Genomic DNA, 20998 nt, shown 5'->3' on the forward strand with positions numbered 1-20998 from the left:
ATAGTATTGTCTTCCAGGTGCCTTATGTAAGAAAGCTGCTACCACAGCAACTGAGCTTCCTTAAAGCAAAGCAGATTTCCTTGTTGAGAAAACAAGCTTAATGGGTCCATATTTTGCAGCCATTACAGGTGACGTATTATGACAACCCACAGAATGTATCGTATTTTTGGAGCATATAGCTGTAAAGGATGTTTGTACTGAAAAGATGGTGAATCCTACATTTGAATACATCTGTGAGGTCCACTGACACCCTTGATTAAAACGGATCACATCTATGTTCTTTTCCCTGACAAACTCCATAATCAACATCCTCTTGTTTTTTCACTTCAAATTTAGGGAGGGTTCTTTCTTATCAGGCATAGACTGGGAGCAACCACCACATCCAAGTGCTGTCTCAATTGCAAGGATCCATTAACAGTCCACTCAGCAGTGGATTCCGTTCTTCAACTCTTCCATATTTAACAGCTTTATTTAGCTTGCATTCATTTCCACTTATTTATGGCAACTATTGTTATCATGTTTTTCCTTCAGAGTAAGAAAGCTTTTGAAATAGACAACTTTCAAATTGACACAGGAATAAATGGGAAATCAGGGACGAGTTCTTAGATTCTGCACTCATGCTTTCTGCAGAAAAAAGGAGTTCCTACAAAACTTTGCCGTACATGCCATATCTGCATGGTAATGGCCATACAGATCACATGATTTAGTTCCTTTATTAGAATAAGGGATATAGTTTCTAAGAAGGCTGGAGTTCGTCCTTACTTATATTTGACACAAAACATACTTTGCAAATTGTCTACAAAACTGTAACTTGCTTGCATCAGTTTACATAAAAAAGTTTTTTCTAATGTAATTAGCTTAGTGGTGACCACAGTCAGGGTCGTCTCAGATTTGATTACTATCACTAAATTCTTCAAATGTAAGTTAAAATAATACATGCATATGAGGCAGATCCAATGATTATGAAGAATTTTTCTACACATAAAGGTGCTTTTTAAGGTAACACCAGGTTTTTTGGAGGTGGCTCTGCCGTGGAAACACATAACAATGCCTTAGATAAACTACATGCAGGAAATTGGAGCTCCTAGAGGAGAGAACTAGTTCCTCTAAGCACACAGGTTTGCAGGTTCCTGGGAGACACTATGCTTACAAACCTGTCTATGACTGTTGCTTCTTTGGAGGGGATGTGGAGGATGCAAATCACACTCCTTAGCTCAGTTCAGTATCTTTAGATAAATGCTTTGGGTTTATTGCTCTGGACAGTGTTGGAAATGTTATGCAGAGTGAAAAGTTTTTTACTGCAGTCATTTTTTACTGCAGTCATGGAAAGTAGATAATAAACACGAAAAAATCGATTCTTTACATTATATCTGACACACACCATGGTTCTTCCTATCAGGCAATGATTGAGAATTCTTAACTGTCTTCAAGTTTTGGATTGAGAAACCAGCTCAAGCAGTGAACCCCAATTTCTTGGTGCTGCCTCTAAAGCAGAACTCTAAAGTGCACAGCGGGGCGGGTAGAGAAGCAACCACCTCCATTCCCTTCTATTTCCCTTTGTTAAAGGCAGAATCCTCCTTTCTTATCTTCTCCCTTAAAAAGTCAATTTCCTAGTTCTTCTACCCAACAGGAATATATTTCCAGGATTGGAGCTAGACACTTCCAATTCTTTGGAACCTTTTTTCATACCAAATGGCTTCAACAATTCACATTCCCATCCTCCCTTTTACGTGGATATAGGCTTTGCAATGTAATATAATGCCAAGCATGTGTTAGCACCAGTTTAAAGTTAAAGTAAATGAAAAATCCAGGGATCATTTGGTAAGGAAAGATCAAGCAGCTGAAATATAGTTACCATTACAACTTATTATACATCTTAATTAGTTTTCACTGTACACACAGCTCTTCAAACGCACACTTTTAGCTCTCTGTAAAAAACACATCAGATGCCAATACCCAAGTACTTGCACTTAGAACTCTCTATCAACCCATCTCCTACCTGTTGTCAGTATGATACATTATTTGGCCTCAGTTCTACCTAAACAGAAGTTGTGATTTCCAAAAACTGATTGCAGCCGTCTGATCCTATGCTACCTAGTTCCAGCACAAGCTCGGTAACGAGCTGACTTACATCTAGCAGTGCAATGAAATTTTCCTATTGTGGGTTCTAACAGACGGGGCGACAAATGAAAATTTAATTTCAACTGCCTGTGCTATAAAGAGCATCACCATCTTTACGACAGCAATATTTGATGCAGGAACCAGCTCCCGAGCTGCTCAGTTTTCAATGTGAAGTATTTACTTAGCTAGTGTGACGCACTAGCTGAAAATGGCAATTGCTCCCAAGCCGATTCATGAGCAGACAAAAAGTCTGGCAGGCTGGAGGTGGTAACAACCTACTAAATGTCTTGAACCTACCGCAGTGAAGAATCACACAGGATAAATCTCTCATGTGTATGTTTCCTTTACCCTGTGCAATCTTTCTTCTTCCTCTTCCTCTTATACCAGGAGCTGAAGCAGAGATTACTGTAAGAGGAAGACTACCTACGTTAGCCAGCTAACGCTCTGGCAGACAATTTCCCCAGCCAGCAGAATATTGGTTTACTTATCTCTGTAAGTAAAAATTTTACAGTCCTCCTGCATTATGGGAACTCCTGTGCTCTTAGCAGACTGAGGAACCCAGACCTTTCTTTTTAATGGTGTTGTACCTATCATATTTAGTATTTATAATGATAAAACCATACATTAAAGAGTTGCATCGATTCAGTAGTAGACTTATTTCAGTAATAGACTTATTTTCAACTAAGGATGAGAAGCAAAAGGTCTCAAGCAAGCTAACGTACATAAATAACATGCTTTCCTTCTTTTCTTTAATTTTTCATAACTCAGCAAAGAATTTAGTCCATAGCTCAGAAGGAATTAGAAACTTAAGTTTCTGGTTTAATTTTGGTTTGCTTTTGTTTTCACCAGGAAACAAATTTTACTGGACCAAACCATCTGTCCTTCCACTGTAATAGCTTTTGATTTCAAATAAATAGGACAACTCTCAAAGACTTCCAGTTCCAAAAAGTTTCACGAAAATGGGTGATTAAAGACAGAACCCAAATCAGTACCTTGACACAAATGCAGAGAGTTAAAATTCAAGCAAAATCGTTCACATCCATCTTAAGAGACACCAATCAGTTGGTCAATCAATTTTAGATGGCAACTAAGCATGTGCCTCATCCCCAAACTATGACTACGTGCTGGTTAGAAAGGGAGTGTGTAGTATGAAGCTGAAAATACTAAGGAATTTGGAGGACATAAGGGAAGCAGTACACAAAACCACAGGAAAGTAGTAAGTTTTACCAGTTATAGAATATTTTGATTTTTTCAAAGATAATCTCAAATCTCAGTGGAAAAATTATTTCTCTTTTTTTTAAAGGACCTTTACAGCCCATTCCCCTGAGCACCTATCAGTTCTATAGAAAATAAAGGAACTCTTGTATCAGAATATAGAACAGCTATACAGCACACCAGAATTTCTAAATTGAATTATTCCATGATTGTTTGGATATGGTATCTGTGTTCTGCACACCACAGGAAAAAAGAAAAGAAACCAATATACCCTTACAAAGTATTGTATTATGAAAATTAAAGCCTTTTCATATCTCAACTAGTTATCAACCTGTTCCTTCAGGCAGGATATTAATAAATTGTGTATTCTTTTTATTTTTCACCCCAAAACCCCAAGCACCAGGTCACAAAGAATCTTCCTCCCACAGAAATACACAATTTTCTTAAGTTTTTCATTTCATTTCATTATTGCAAGAATATTCCATAGAGATGTTACAAAATAATATCACGCCACATGAATTTCATATCTCCATTCTACTTGTGGCACCTTCTAAAATTCATAATGCTCTTTTTTCATCTTTTACATTAACTCACTACCTGCCGTTTTCAGCTTGTACTATCACACGTGAGACACCAGCTGTCTGTCTCTATAACACTGATTTCCTTAATTTCTTCTTTGTCAATAATACAATCAAACTTGCAAGGATCACATTCAGTGGATGCTGAGAGCACTACATATCTACATTATGAGATTGTGCCTTAAATGATCTTTGTCTAAGTCCTTGAAGAGGTTATGGCAGACAAACATAATAGTTAGTCTTACACTGGTAGGTATAAGACAGCTATGCGTTACTTAAAACTTTTGAAACCTAACAATTTAATAGTTATTTTAATCTCTATTCAAAAATAATGTCTGCACAAACTTGCAAACCTAACTCCCTTGTCTTCCCTATAAAGTCATCACTAATTCAGAAATGGAGCCTCAAATGACTAATATCATAATTCTTTCAAGTCATGCAGATTCCTGCTTATAAAACCAATAAAACAAATGGCTCTTGGCTTAGTCTCTCCAGCAAATAACCGTTTCCATGTAGGACATTTTGACATAAAAATCTAAGCCTACTTCTGTCTATCCTGGGATTTAAGAAAAAAAAAATATTAATTAGGCTCCAGACTTTGTTGACTTAGATGACATGAGGGAAAGAATTGAGGAGTATGTATACATTATTTAAGAATAAGGCTATATATGTTTTGCATTGAGTGGCTCTAATATGATTATATAACTCCTTTACTACAGAACTGAAAGTTCTAAAGAAAATATAGTAATCTTAGACTCTTTGCAGAACTCCATTTTCTGAAACAAAGCTTTTTTCTTTGAAGTAGTTCATTTTTCAAAAAGCTAACAACTATCAAATGCTTAGCTCAGAATTCAGAAGGAAATCTTGCAAACCTCATCTGGTTTTAAAGTAAAGGAGGGTAGATTTAGACTGGATTTAAGGAAGAAATTTTTTACAATAAGGGTGATGAAGCACTGGCCCAGGTTGCCCAGAGAGGTGGTAGATGCCCCATCCCTGGAAACATTCCAGGTCAGGCTGGACGGGGCTCTGAGCACCCTGATCGAGTTGAAGATGTCCCTGCTTACTGCAGGGGGTTTGGGCTAGATGACCTCTAAAGGTCCCTTCGAACATAAACCGTTCTGATTTCCAAAAACATAATGTAGTCTGACTGATGCAGATATAGTAAAGAAAAGCTGAAAACATAGTTTTACAATATTTATTCTTTACACATTTTCTTTGTCCTACAGTGTCAAGATGTACAAAATTTAATTTAAGAGACATGGAAAGGCAGAAGTGAGCTGTAACAGGAAGGGACGGTCAGGTTTCCAAAAATTACCCCAGTCCTCTCTTCCAACACTACTTCTGAATCATTATTTATTAATAAAAATATTTATTTTAGAAACAAAGAACATACAGTAACTAGTTTCCAACTCTATTTACAGGAGCTTCCTCCATTCTATTTGGCAGCTGAATTATATCACATACATCTCTATTGCTCCTTCTGTTATTTGTATTTGTACCATAATAGCTGAAATTATTTTAATTGCTGTAAGACACAAAATCATTGCAACATTATTCAAATAAATTGATTTACACAATAAAGATTTAAAATATACCTTTGTTTATAATTTCTTGTTCATTCTATGTCCTTCTCAGAGTTCAGTACAACACTATTCCTTATTTCTAATATTTTATAGTCCCAGCTCTTGAATCTTCCCAAGAAGTGCTGAAGAGAAGAGAGGTGGCTGATCTCAAAATCCACTATTAAGATACCTGCCCGAGCTAAAACTGCACCTTGCCAACTTATTCCATCATGTCAAACTCCTCGGTAAGCCAGTAACAATGAAAAAATGGACAGAATTGAGCTTTGCTGTATCACACCCCATTTCTCTGTCAAGTCTTTTTCCTCCCTTCATATAGATTAGAACAAATATTTCTAGCAACTGTTCCAAGAAGCAGCTGACCCAGTGCAATGCTCCACCGAGACAGACACTGCTTTTGGTCCTGGCAGAGCACAGTGGTCTTCCCAGGCAAGACAGCCCGCACAAAGGTTCCCACGAATACAGCCGAACTACTTCCAGATTTAACGTTCACTGTGGCATTTACATGACATACTTTGAGGCTATCACCAAATGTTTCTTATTCTTTCTTTTAGCACTTGCTATTTTTACTTCTGCAGTAGAGAGGGAACGGGGCAGGTAAATAATATTCATTCTCAGCCACCCTTTTCCCTCTCCTCCTCCTCCTGTTTTTCCCTTGCACTTTCTGATACCTCATACACTCCATTCCTCTCCCTGACTTCATGAAATCTAATCACAGACCTGGGAAGGAATAAGGGAAAATATGAAGAGTTAAGTGGAACCCACAGTGATTTGGTAAAGATTGGTTGAAAGAATTTGATAGGGAGGAACCACACTGCAAGTCACACAGCCATTTAATGCCTGACATTACTTCACTGTTTTCAGTGCCTTCTTCACATTAATTTCTGTCTTCATTAGACAAACAGTGTAGAAATTAATAAAAAGAACTCTGGTTTTAAGATTGCCCAGTTATAGACATTTCCTCCTAGGAACTTCTCATGCCAAATTTTACCATGAACCGTTCTTTGCTTTGTAACCATTAGTGTTGAGGTGTCCAGTACATCATGCATAGCTTTCATGCAAATGATGAGGAGAAAAGGTAACTTTTTGTCACTTCCCTGCTCCAGGAAATTATGTTGTAAGATAATGAATGGTGTGTTCACTCAAAGAGGCAACTTACGAAAGGCCTACTCTAAAATGTATTAATGTATAAAAGCCTCAGAGGACTATTATACAGATAGGAACTTATTAACACATGTTTTTCTTCCTCTATGATCATTCCCATAATCTGAACCTTTCCATGACAGCAAGGAGGGTAACAGTGTTATTAGTCTGGTACAGCAGTTATGAAGAGAATCTTTTGCTGAGCCCGTGCAGATTAGCCCCATGGGAGCACTGGAAGGCTCTCGAGTGCTTCTTGTGCCATGCCTGAATAGTTACGTAGCTCCTGCTCCATGTCACAGGGTGCCTCCACGCTAAGCTTGAGCATGCATGCTGAACTAGTCATGGTCTTGTGTTTTCCCGAAACAGGTTAGGTAAAGGATAAAAGGGAAAAATAAGCCAGGATTATCTTAAGGTTCAAATTCCATCCTGTAACACATCATGTATAGTACCATAGGACCTACAACTGCAGAAAACACTTCTTTATCACATTCATCACTGTGCAATGTACTGTTAGGGACTGAGACAGAACATTACTGAGAAAAGACAGCATAAGGTAAATGCCAGCAACAAAACGCTTCTCAGCAGGACAAAACAACCACTGAACAGCACATTTAACAAAATGATATAGACCATTACCCAGCAGCATCTGGCTTTCAACAGTTTTAGTCAGGTTTGGAAGAGGGATCTTTTTAGACCAGTTAACATATTTTAGCCAATTATTATTATATGCTTAATATGGAACACTATGAATTGAAACTGCTCCTTGGAACTTTTTTGTAGTATTTAATTATTGTTCATATAATCCACTGCTATTTAATACTGTGCTCATAAAACATGTCCAAGTTGTCCTTGGGTTTTGCTTTAATCTGTGTTACTCAAAGCAGAGAATGTATCAAGGAACTACTGAAGATACAATTTATCTTCCTGCTCTTTAAATAAAAACAAAACCTGATAAATGTCACAACTTTCTGGAGTTGACCAAAGTGCTGCCAATCATTTAAATTTAATAGGTAGTCTCAATTTAATCCAAATTTTAATCTGAGTGCAATGTTCAGTAACTATTCTTGAACAGCATCCAGTATATAGACTCTTATTTATAAACAAATGCACACAGTCACAGTGTTATTCAGGAGTAGTTACTGACACAATTTCTAAATCATCAGTGGCACTGGGGCAAATAAAGAAAACTGCACCATTTTTACATCAGTACTATCTGTGGACCACATCTGAGACTTTCTTCTTAAAGTAATATCAATGTTTGCAGATCAGGCTATAACAGCATTTACTTGAAAAGGAGATTGAGAAGCATATATGAGCAATCCATCTTTAAGCAGTCTGGGGGTCCAAATTGACTTCGGAGAGGACAAAAGATTTGCAGTCATCTTTTTTCGTACAACAGTGTAGCTTCACCATTGCTCCTTTGGTTCTTAAAATTATCCCACTTTTTTGCCCATCATAAAAAGCATTTAATGGCTACAGCTTCCACTCTTTCAGTACCATAAAAACTATATTCTCTTCCAAACACAGAAATAAAGAATCTGAATTTCTTTTGCCAACATCACAGGATGTAAGGTAGAATAGATGGAAGTGTTCTCTAGTCCTCCTGAGCAATCAAGATAATCCAGATAATATTGAAAGAAAGAACCACCATGCAATTCAAATGCAAAACCGCTCCTGAATTTTCATGAAGTCAAAACCAAAAGAACAAATATACAAGAAATGTATACCTTCTATCCCTGTATTTAACCCAAGTACAATAGACTTCAAAAGCTTTCAAAACGTATTTAATACTCTGCTTTGATATTTACCAACACATTTCTGTGCTGCACTCTGTGCAGGGGTTGTTTTGTTGGTTTTGGGGGGTTTGTTTTGTTTTGGTTTTTTTTTGTTGGGATTTATTTTTCTTTAAGAATTCAACTTCTCAAAGTATATTTCCAGGACACCATCTGTCATCCTAAAGGGAAACCTGAAGTTAAAAACTCATTTGCTGGAAAATCCTCAGAACCTGAGGGCACTGAACAAAAGCAAGCAGCCCTTATCTGATTTTGTACATAAACACCAGAATAGAATAACATGTTCATTGTTTGATGTGAACAGGTTTGTAACTGTTTCCCTAGACAATATAACGATCTAAACATTTGCATCCACAACTGCTTTTGCTGCATTTTTCTAACAGTCAGGCTGTACAGCAGCTGGTGTATCTGCTGCTTTAGCAGGAGTCAGAGAATTTTGTTACTGACAGTAAAGAGTGTGAGTAACTCACAGAAAATTTTGGTGGATACTCTGTCTCCTTTAAATTTGAATATTTTTGTTAATGCTTAGACTAGGAGCTTTGTGACTCCTTTAACGCCAAGCGTATCAGAAAACAAAGCACACAGTGCTACATTACCTAGTTGCTCTAAAATCAGGACTTCCCAGCTTGGTACAGTGTAAGATTTCAAATTTCCAGGTTAAAAAATCTAGCAAGTTAGATCTAAAATACTGTAAATCTCCTTAATGTATGTTAAAAGAACATAATTTGGTTTGTGGGGTTTTTTTTGTTGTTGTGTTTTGGGTTTTTTACTTATTTCAAATAAATACAGGGAAGTTTAGACACTTGAAATCAAGGTCACACTGAACAAACCTGTGAGGGTTAGAGCTCTGTGAAAGCTCTTAATTTTGTTTAAATACCAACTAAAGAATGACCTAAAATCTAGTCACTGGGAAGGGCAGGAGAAAGGTGAGGATGGGGGGAAAGCAGTCATAGGGTAACTCTCCCTTTAACGTAAAAAAAGCCTTATTTATCAAAAATACAACAGTTCCATGGACAAAACAGAGTCTCCTCAGGACACCTTTTAACCCACTAGTTAGGATACTCTCAAAGAGGAAGCCCATGCTCCAAACCAAGCACCAACTTGGGCAAAAAGGAGTTTTCTCCTTCATTTATCTTTGCTGAGTCCATACCACCAGACTCAGGGGACTGGCTGTTTATTTGAATAAACCTTTGGGCTGCAAGTCAGTGTGACCTGTATACTGGGTGGAAGAACACAGATGTTTTAGATAAAGTTTTATCTAAACACCACCTTCTCATGTATAGTTTTTCAGTTGTGTTTCTCCCTAGCTTTATCAGCCCAGCTTGCATGCTTACACTATCTTCTTTGTAAAACAAATGCAATGCAGTTAGTTATAACTTGAAGTCCACATAAATAGAAGACCAGAAAACTCAGGCCTGTGATAATACATGATGGTTGATTTTATGTTTTTAAAGAATTATGACCTCAAATTAATTTTTAAAGGTTAAACTGTTTAAGAGCAAAGACTACCGGCTTCTTTTTTTCTTTTATTTTGCTTTCTTTATATGAAATTTAATAATACCTCGAAGAGCAGTTGTGGTTAACATTCATTTAAAAACAGGAGTGATGACAACTGCCCAAGAGCTAGCCATAGTACTGATGATGTTAAGAATGCAAGTGTCCTTTGGATTTTGTCCCTCAAGGTTATCTATTTCTGTACCGCAGCTGACACCTTCAGTTTCCATTATCACCATGTAAATAGACAGGTAAACTGAACGCTGTATGAAGTTAGGTTTACATTCAAAAAGAATCATTTATTCTTTGTCTCAAGGAAAAACAGACGGTAGTACTATTTACTTCAGCTATCACTAAGACAATGGGAAACAAAATGGTAGCTAAAATAACCCTTTGACAACACATTCAAAAAGCAATAAACAGTAGACTATGAATCTCATAAATATACTAAATTTGCATCTTGCTAAATGTATTTGCCTGATAATTAGAATTTAATTGTGGGGAGACTCTAATTACCCTGCTTTGCAGTAATCAAGTCTTATCTACACCATTAATTCAATAACTGGCTTTCTTTCTCCAGCCATTTATTCCCCTGCCCCTGTTCCCTTATAACAGCTTACATCATCCCTAGCAGCTTTTGTTCTCCTTCTCACACACATTTTTCTCTTTTTGATCTTTTCCGTCTCCAGACAAGGCTCCTCTAACCAAAGAGTGTTTCCTCATCAACTTCCATTCTACAATTTAATTCTACATTTACCCCAAATACCTGTATCCTAGTAGTGTCCCCATCATGTAAAATTTAGTTTCAGAAGCCTATACACACACACTACTGCCCGAGTTTCCATATTCTTCATCCCACTCCCAGCTACACACATATCTTTGTTCAAGGTTTCCCAAAAGTATATATGGTCAAAATATGTTCCAAGCAAACAAAAATAAAATGGACAACGAGCCAGGGTTCGAACCGCTGAGAACAGCAGCATAGTTGCAGAAAAATTTGTTCATGTGCTGTTTGTTTCACAGTTTAGAACAGACTACACTAGAGACTGATATTTTAATTTGAACAATTTAATTCTAATAAAGTAGTACTAGATCTTCAATGCACATGAATCCATGTACGGGGGGCGGTGGGGGTTGAGCGGGAACCCAGATCAAAACCACCCACTGTAAATATTCAACTTCATGTTAATAGAGTGAATACATTTCCAAAGACCTTACCTGCAAGAGTTATATCTTCTCCTCTTCAGGTGAATATACAATATATATACAGAGCAAGTGGCAGAATAGGTACATTTCCTCTGTACTGTAAGGCACATAATGCTAACGCTACCTACGTCTAGAATATGATATTTGCATTTGCATTCAAGACCTCACCTGAAAAGTTTAACTTGTTTCATGATATATTTAAGTCAGACTTCAAGTTCCTTAGCTAATAAAAGGTTAAGTACATTGAAAATATAAAATAGCATTACATAAGCTCTCATTTTTAAAAAAGCATGAATTATTCTACAACCTTCAAAGCAACGCTATGATACACATTTGTTGTTACTTCCTTTCTTACATCCTTCACAATCCTACAAGCTGCAGAAATGTTTGTTTCTGACTTTTAAGTTCTAACCAGGTAATAGTGTCAGATCATACAACTTAATGAACTGCAGCCCTTCGCTACTCTCTTCAACATGTTCATATATTTTACAAATATCTTATTACTGAAACACAAGGGACATATCCTTCTCTCTTTGAAGTTAGCTCCTTAGAAACATAGTCATTCAGACAGCTGCAAGGCAGGAAACTTTGTTAAAATGAATCAATTTCAAAAATAGCAGTTAAAAGTACTTTATTTTACAGTAATCCTTCTAAGAGAGAACTATTTGTAGCATGGAAACGTGCAAAGCTTGTTTTTTTTTTCTTCACATTTTCATAGAATCATAGAATTGTTAAGGTTGGAAAAGATCATCGAGTCCAACTGCTAACCTGTCACTGCCAAGTCCACCACTAAACCATGTCCTCAAGCACCACGTCTACCCTTCTTTTAAATACCTCCAGGGATGGTGACTCCACCACCTCTCTGGGCAGCCTGTTCCAATGCCTGACAGCCCTTTCGGTGAAGACATTTTTCCTAATAACCAATCTAAACCTCCCCTGATGCAGCTTGAAGCCATTTCCTCTCGTTCTATCGCTAGTGACTTGGGAGAAGAGACCGACCCCTGCCTCACTACAACCTCCTTTCAGGTAGTTGCAGAGAGCGATAAGGTCTCCCCTCAGGCTCCTCTTCTCCAGACTAAACACCCCCAGCTCCCTCAGCCGCTCCTCATCAGACTTGTTCTCCAGACCCTTCACCAGCTTCGTTGCCCTTCTCTGGACACGCTCCAGCACCTCAATGTCCTTCTTGTGCTGAGGGGCCCAAAACTGCACACAGTACTCGAGGTGGGGCCTCACCAGTGCCGAGTACAGGGGCACGATCACCTCCCTGCTCCTGCTGGCCATGTTAATCTATTTTTCTTTCAGTTTTGAAGATTTGCCAACTGAAGCAGACCACTGGGTCCTTAAGATGAGCAACAAAGGTACTTCCTTTTGCCAGTATGTTCAGACACTGGGGCAGAATAATAAAGCTTGAACACAGACATTTAATTACTTAAAATCATCTCTCAAAAATACTCCTTCCCATAACTTCCTGAAATGAAGTCTTACTCCTCTTTATAAAAAGAGAGGTGATACTTTCCCATAAGGAAAATGCTGAGTTACAGTCCAGATAATTATTATGGAATACCAGAAAAGATGAGGCCTTCTCTAACAGTTGCTGTATTATATTTATAACCAGTTCTATCCCTTTTTACCAACTTTATAACAGATTACTATCTACACAGTCAATGCGTAAAAATAAGACTTAGAAACTCTGCATTCACTTTGAAGGGAAGGGAATTAAGAGTGCTACAACTAAAATATTTGGGAAATGCACTGGAGAACTATTATTTCATTGTTTTGAGAAAAAAGTTCTGATATCATTGTAGGAAGAAATTATATAGTTCTGCAGAGAGAATTAGAGGGAAAAAGCTATTTCAGCTGCAATGTGGGAAAAAAAGCTTACGTTTTAAAAAAAGCAAAAAAAAAATGACCGAAGTACAAGGCAAACCAGGAAGAATAAGGAAGAAATTTGATACTAGTTTTTACAAACAAAAACCATATGCTTCTACGTTTATAGCAATTTATTCCCAACTTTAAAAACTGGTGGAACTCCCCTGCTCTTCAACTCCATGCCATCCTCTGTATTGAAAGCTTGGGTCAGATGGAATGGATAACTCAAAGAACACATCATTGGCTAGGTCCCTGAGTTAATAAATGAGGAAAACCTAACTGATAAATAAGAGCAGAAACAGACACTTCATGTGAATCAGTTGTGTCTTTCAGATGTATAAAAGTCAGCGCATCCTGTAGCAGTAGTTCATACGCAAACTGCTGCTTAGTGACTTCAAAAGCTGAAGCTCTGTAACTGTTCTGCACTTCTCTTGAAAAAGGGTGTTTGATGGATACAAAACAGTGGGAATAAAGAAGACATTAATACCTACAGAAGCAATTTCTTAGATTCCCTCATATATTGTGATTTATCCACCAAGAGTATCTCCTTCAAGTCTTATTTTTTTACTTTCAAAATCAGTCATCTTGTCATCTGGCTGCTGCAAACCAAAGGAAGGTCATTTTAGATAATCTAATCCAAGGGTGAAAAATCATGATATTGCAAATTCTACTGGGGGAAAAAGAAACCCAACAGTGAAATGGGCTGAAAACTGCTTGCTCCTCAATTCTGTAAACAGAAAGTCCACGTGACACTCCAAAATGCAATTAAAAAATACAGTAAGCACTACAAGTGTTGAACAATCAAATTGCTCACTTGGGGTTCCTCTTCCTGTTCTTTAAATATTACTTTCTGAGAAGCTCTTTACATTAAACCTGCATTTTTCAAAACAGTATTTCGATAGGAGCAGCTACAGCTGAACGGACTCCCCAGTAGCATGTTTTTAATGGTGCTAAATCACTGTGGAGTCTGATATTAAGATGGCGGTACCAAGATATCAAGAATAGCGTGGCCAGCAGGAGCAGGGAGGTGATCGTGCCCCTGTACTCGGCACTGGTGAGGCCACACCTCGAGTACTGTGTGCAGTTTTGGGCCCCTCAGCACAAGAAGGACATTGAGGTGCTGGAGCGTGTCCAGAGAAGGGCAACGAAGCTGGTGAAGGGTCTGGAGAACAAGTCTGATGAGGAGCGGCTGAGGGAGCTGGGGGTGTTTAGTCTGGAGAAGAGGAGCCTGAGGGGAGACCTTATCGCTCTCTGCAACTACCTGAAAGGAGGTTGTAGTGAGGCAGGGGTCGGTCTCTTCTCCCAAGTCACTAGCGATAGAACGAGAGGAAATGGCTTCAAGCTGCATCAGGGGAGGTTTAGATTGGTTATTAGGAAAAATGTCTTCACCGAAAGGGCTGTCAGGCATTGGAACAGGCTGCCCAGAGAGATGGTGGAGTCACCATCCCTGGAGGTATTTAAAAGACGTGCAGAAGCGGCACTTCAGGGCATGGTTTAGGAGGCAGGGTGGTGTTGGGTTGCCGGTTGGACTTGATGATCCTAGAGGTCTTTTCCAACCTTAATCTCACTCAAGATGAACCGCTGCATAACCTTCCCCAGTACTGAGGTCAGGCTGACAGGCCTGTAGTTCCTGGATCCTCTTTCTGGCCCTTTTTGTAGATGGGTGTCACATCAGCAAGCTTCCAGTTGTCTGGGACCTTGCCTATTAACTGGGACTGCTGATAAATGATGGAGAGTGGCTTGACAAGCTCCCCTGCCAGTTCCCTCAGTACTCTCAGGTGGATCCCATCTTTGCGTAGTTCCATACAGACTGCCACTAAACTCCGCTTTTTGCTGTTAAGTACACCTTTCATTTAAGCCTTAAATAATAATTACAGACATAACAGACTGCATTTAAAGGTTTAAGGGTCAAACAAAGATTGGTTTCAACTCCTATAGAAAATAATGATGCTTTTCTATTTCATTTCCTAACACAGATTTAAAAGAAAACAGTGAGGTTTTGGGTGGTTACAGAAATATCCCTTCCAACATAAGGAACAGTCTGAAATTAAGAATGAAGTTCCTTTCTTTAAAAATCCAGAAGTAGGTAATGAAGGTAGGTGACCATCTTTACTGCTGCTTCTCTACTGTGAATGAAAGATAATAGACTGTGCAGGCAGAGAGCATTAAGAGCCTTAAAAATGAAAATAAGTAGCTTCTTTGATGCACTTTGGAAGGGTAACATAATCAAAACGAATCACATGAGTCTGTAGTAGTACCCTGAATTTTGGTGTTTGTCAAGGCAGAAACCTTGTATTCATCAAACCAGAAAAAGGATACTGTAACAGTCAGGTCAGGGGATGGTGAGCCTACACATGAACTTCAAGTTTGTGAATAAAATAACCTCCACAGTAATTTGTAGGAAGCCTATATCCCCAAGCGTGCCTTGGAATGAAGACATACAAGGAGGGATCCGTAAGTGTACCCTGATGATGATGTCAAGGAATATTCTACTAGCTATACAAAACTGATTATGCCTGAGCTTTTGAAAAAACTAAATTTCATACAAACTCAGTACAGCCTTGTTTGAATCAGGAATCTAAATTCTTCAAATATTCTATCTGTCACGAGGCAGACTGTGGTTGGATGGGTTGGATGAGTGGACAGTGAGGTGGACAGAGAACAGGCTCAACAACAGAACTCAGAGGGTCGTGATCAATGGGGCAGAGTCTGGATGGAGGCCTGTAACTAGTGCTGTTCCCCAGGGGTCTGTGCTGGGTCCAGTCCTGTTCAATATAGTCATCAATGACCTGGACAGTGGGATAGAGTGTAACCTCGGCAAGTTCGCTGCTGATACCAAGCTGGGAGGAGTGGCTGATACACCAGAAGGCTGTGCTGCCATCCAGCAGGACCTGCACAGGCTGGAGAGCTGGGCCCAGGGGAACCTCATGAAATTCAACAAAAGCAAGTGCAAGGTCCTGCACCTGGGGAGGAACAACCCCATGCACCAGTACAGGCTGGGGGCTGAACTACCGGAAAGCAGGTCCACTGAGAAGGACCTGGGAGTGCTGGTGGACAACAAGCTGACCATGAGCCAGCAATGTGCCCTTATGGCCAAGAAGGCCAACAGTATCCTGGGCTGCATTAAAAGGAGTGTGGCCAGCAGGTCGAGGGAGGTTATCCTCCCCCTCTGCTCTGCCCTAGAGAGACCACATTTGGTGTACTGTATCCAATTTTGGGCCCCCCTGTTTAAGAAGGACGTGGAACTGCTTGAGCAAGTCCAGCGGAGAGCTACAGAGATGATCAGGGGACTGGAGCATCTCCCATATGAAGAAAGGCTGAGAGACCTGGATTTGTTCAGCCTGGAGAAGAGAAGACTGAGGGGGGATCTCATAAATACCTATAAATATCTAAAGGGCGGGTCTCAGGATGTTGAGACTAGGCTCTTTTCAATAGTGTCCAACGACACGACAAGGGGCACAAGTTGGAACATGGTAAGTTCCAGCTAAACATGAGAAAAAACTTCTTTACTGTGAGGGTGACAGAACAGTGGCACAGGCTGCCCGGGAAGGTTGTAGAGTCTCCTTCCCTGGAGACATTCAAAACCTGCCTGGACGCGGTCCTGTGCCCCTGCTCTGGGTGTGCCTGCTCAAGCAGGGGGGTTGGAGAAGATGATCTCCAGAGGTCCCTTCTAACCCCTGCTGTTCTGTGATTCTGTGAGGCATAATTCAATCTAGAGCTGAACAGCCTGACTTTGTTTTCTGTCCATCCTTCAGAATGCTTTCAGGTTTCATTGTGGTGCAAAGAAAAGAAACTGAGAGCAAAGAATATTTCACTTAGTTGCATTGTACTATTCCGGTGGGTACCAAAACAGCAAGGAGAAGAGAAATTAGTCTAACTGGGAGTGAAGCAATATGAGGAGGTGGATGTAGGAGGGAAACCAGAGAGGAGAAACAGAAGGAAAGATTCAGACTGGAATAAGCACAGGCTTAACAGAAATGCAGAAGGGTCCAAATGGATGGTTTAACATATCAGTAGCCATCAGCACATCCTTCAGTCAAATACAGGAATAAAACCATGAATTTTAAAGTTTTATGATTTCTCTTCTTAAAACAGATCTGAAACAAGAACACCTTATCACACTGCAGTCGTATGAAACTGCTGTGTTCCTCTGTCTTGGTACAACGTAGTGGAATTAACTAAGAGTCTAATGTTGAGTTCCTTAATGGTTTGATAAATTTCTCATTTCCTCTTTGCTTCTTGACCTGTTTTCAGAAAATAAAGCAGTCTTCCTCACCATAAGGACCTCTTTTCAACTTATTGTTTGAACTTCAATCAAGTGAATACTACCTACATTGGCAAGAAGATCTATACTGTAAAACTGACAATAATTCATTCATGTAATTGCCTTTTAGTTTCAACCCCAGTCTAAGTTGCATTTTGTCAAAGGACTACACAACACCTTTCTTCTCTACCAATCTTGAAGCAAACTCGATTCTTTATCTCCAACTGTTGGAATGTATATGCTAGCCAGTGGTGCTGGCCAATGATTTCTGGAGGGAAATCATTGTCAAACTTTTCTGTTTTCAAAAGTATCCACATAAGCCTCTTCCATCCTTCTGAGTTGAACAAACACATCTATGGCCACCAGGAATTCCTTAATCTTGGGGGAAATACAAAGCTGCCAAAGGATAAAACCTGATGCTATAATTTCCAAAACTTCTGATTCTTTTAGAAAACATTGTGGAAATTCAAGGACTTAGGGATATGTAAAATCTCAATGGGAGGGGATTCTTTCTGCAGTAGTCAGTAACATAGAACATTAGGCTTATCATAAAAATCTAATACTCAACCTTAACTAAGGAACAGGTTCTTACCAACAGAGTACTATGTATTTTGGAGAACATGCTTTTACATTGCTCCAGGTTATTTGAAGTATCTGCGGAAGAAATCTAATGAAGTTTAGAAGAAGGATAGCATGTTTAATGAAAATACGAATAAATTTTATTAGTAAGCAAGGCCAACAGTATGGTTCCTATCTATACAAGAGCCACTTCTGACTATTAAGTACAAATAAAACTACTGCCTTCTTTTTCCCCTCACTTCCACTCTACTAATATGGATTACACTGTCAGAAAATTCTCAACAGATTAAATGGAAGAATTACTTCAGTTACATTGTAGGGCACTGCAATGAAAAACAAAAGGCAAGAGCCAAGTTGTTACAAAAGAAAGAATAGCAGAAATAGTAAATTTTCTGTTGTTATTACCTGTTTTTTTCTGAAAATAGTACTATTGGTGTGTAAATATACAGAAATCACAGAATCTTGGGAATTATTTTCTCTTTGAAATTACAGGTCAGTTAGAAAAACATTATAAGCAGCCAAACATACAGAAAACAACAAGAACACTGAGAAATAAACAAAAAATTAAAAACTACTTAAAATGTTTAGCTCACCTTTCCAACAGCAGCAGCCACTCTGTTGGTCTCCCCTGCTCTTTGCTTTCATTGCAGTGTCCAGCATTATGGCTGAAGGAATAGAGTACAGCAGAACCCCGCTAATTTACCTTACTAATTTACATACCTCATAATTTGCACACAAAAATTTGCCACTTTCCCAACTTCTTAGTCAAAATAAAATTGAAAATCCTGTAGAGATGGCTTCTACAACTCAAATCGCACCACATTAATAAATATGCTACATAATATTGACTAGTACGTTATTTAGTATTACCACCAAAATGTAAACTAAACTAGTTTAATAAAGAAATTAAGTTTCTTTAAAACATCACCATGTACTAAGGCACTGACTTGATGATTTTCAATCTTTGAAATTAACAAAAGGACTGCCTGCCAGTGAATTAGGGAGACTCTACTCTACTTAAAATTATAATGTCCTCACTGATATGCTTTTATCTACAATTTTCTTCAGACTGCTTCGCATGGGAATACAGTCACTACACTTAACTATGTCCTGTTATATATTATAATTAGTGTCCTATCACTGTTTTAATTATTCAGGTTTTCTCTTTCAGAAAATTATATATTCACTTTAGCGTTTGAATTTTTTCCCCTCCATAGGGTTTCAGGTTTGTTAATGCAATATATAACACCAAGTGAAATTGAGCTCTGGTGTATTACTCTGAAATTCAGTGAAAACCTATTTGTTCCTTGATTTTCCAAACCAAAAGAGAAAAGTCATAGACTACACGTCTGCCTCAAGCCAAAATTCAGAAACCTGATTCATTCCTGACTAACAATCTTTTAATATAATCAATAAATCACATGGCATTTCTGATCTGGGATGATGTTTGTCAAGTTTAGATCAGTTACAAGTTCAATGCAACTCCCATAACTCTCCGGAAAAAAAGACAGCATATTACAACATTGATTAAATTGACAACTGTGAAAAAAGTCTTACGGGTCTGACATCCCCACATGAGTTGGTAAATTGCCGTGCCAAGCCAAAATCCAGCATATAACACTTCCTACAGGTGCTAGGAAAACGTCCCATTGCGAAGTTAGACTAGGAAGAAAAACAGATACAGGTAGACATATAGAGATACACACACACACGTTTCAATATGTGCACGTATTAATGCAGCAACAATATAATAGAAAATCCATGTCCTACTTCTCTATCCTTCCTTCCATATTTTCAGTTCTACTAAACTCCCATTAAATTTGAAGAAAACATTGTTAAGAAAATCAGACATCCAACTCAGCATATCTGAACAGCAGTCAACATGGTCCAAAGATATTGTCATCTTAGTTCATCACTTCAGATATATTGATTTTTAGCAAGACTTTTCCAACCATGTCACCTACTCATATATTTTGATTTGGACATTTCAAGAAACTACCAACCTAGGGGCTAAACAAATGCAGTAATATAATATACGCAGAATACAGAATAAGGGGTGCAAACTGCCTTTTCTTTTAGATGGGTGGGGGGAAGAACCAGGTTTAAAAAACAAACAACAAACCAACCCCAAAACAACTAAACTGTAAGAGCTGGAAAATCAGTAAGGACTTATGGAGGTAATTCATTCTGAAAAGCTTCAGTAAAATTTCTTATTTGCCTCTGTGGATTAACATTCCATATTAGCCCTTTAAAAAAAACAACCACAAGCCCCAAAACTCTTCAACACTGCTAGTTTCTGATGTTTGAACATGTTGGCTGAATTGGTTCAAGTCTCTCCCCACCAAATCCCCTTAAGATCAATTACGTGATATAAAAAAAGATAAAGCTAGAAACAAGTTCTGTGAAATGGAATTGAAACTACACATCTGAGCAAGCAGGAAGTTTAACACAATTAACTCTAGAAAAACTACTTTTCTTTTTCCATTAAGTGAAACAGCAGTACTGTTCTAAATAAATCTGAAATTCGCAGCTGCTTCAATGTCAAAGGTTGAGGGTAAAAACCAATTGAAAACATGAATTACAGTGAGTGTGATCAACATTATCTTTAAATGGAACAGAATTTCAGCATTGCCTAATTCATCACGAGGCAAATAACCAATCAAGGATTTCAAGATTTCAGCTCAGCACAAAGCTTGCTTTTAGTATAATCTATCTCAAAGATACATAATAAAAGATATAATGGACTTGCCTTCTCAAGCCAGGAAAACTGCATGCCAGAAAGCAATTGTGCCTTCTTTTGCATGTGTAAATCACAACATAAAGAATTTTTCTTCCCCTTTAGGATTTCTTTTATGAATGGAATATATTGCCTCATAATGCTGTTTATCCTGGCTCCACATTTAATTTTCTGAGTTTTTTCCATACCCTAGCAGCATTCTCCACTTTCATCCTATTTGAGCCTGCAGACTCCAAGATACAGCTAGATAACAAGATGTCCCCAGTCCACCCTGCCAGCCATAAAGGAACACATTTCCCATCCAAAACTTGAATCGTTTTCATCATTAAAATCTTGCGCTCCAGCTAACTCCTTCTCACCTATTTCACTTGACATTCACTGCCTCTGTGTCCCTTCCCTATTAAATGGAGTCTTGGGGA

The 20998-nt window shown here is 38.5% G+C and overlaps 1 protein-coding gene across 3 annotated transcripts in view; it reads right to left on the reverse strand.

Moving 5' to 3' along the window:
• The window catches only part of TTBK2 (tau tubulin kinase 2), a 99406-nt gene that overhangs the window by 37483 nt on the left and 40925 nt on the right, over positions 1 to 20998 (reverse strand). For all 3 annotated transcript variants that reach the window (XM_075105684.1, XM_075105683.1, XM_075105685.1), the window contains exon 6: positions 19400 to 19504. In XM_075105684.1, coding sequence (XP_074961785.1) covers positions 19400 to 19504 — 105 coding nt within the window. The remainder of the gene's footprint in view (positions 1 to 19399; positions 19505 to 20998) is intronic.

This window comes from Phalacrocorax aristotelis, chromosome 10, assembly GCF_949628215.1.
Source record: "Phalacrocorax aristotelis chromosome 10, bGulAri2.1, whole genome shotgun sequence".
Lineage (NCBI taxonomy): Eukaryota > Metazoa > Chordata > Aves > Suliformes > Phalacrocoracidae > Phalacrocorax > Phalacrocorax aristotelis.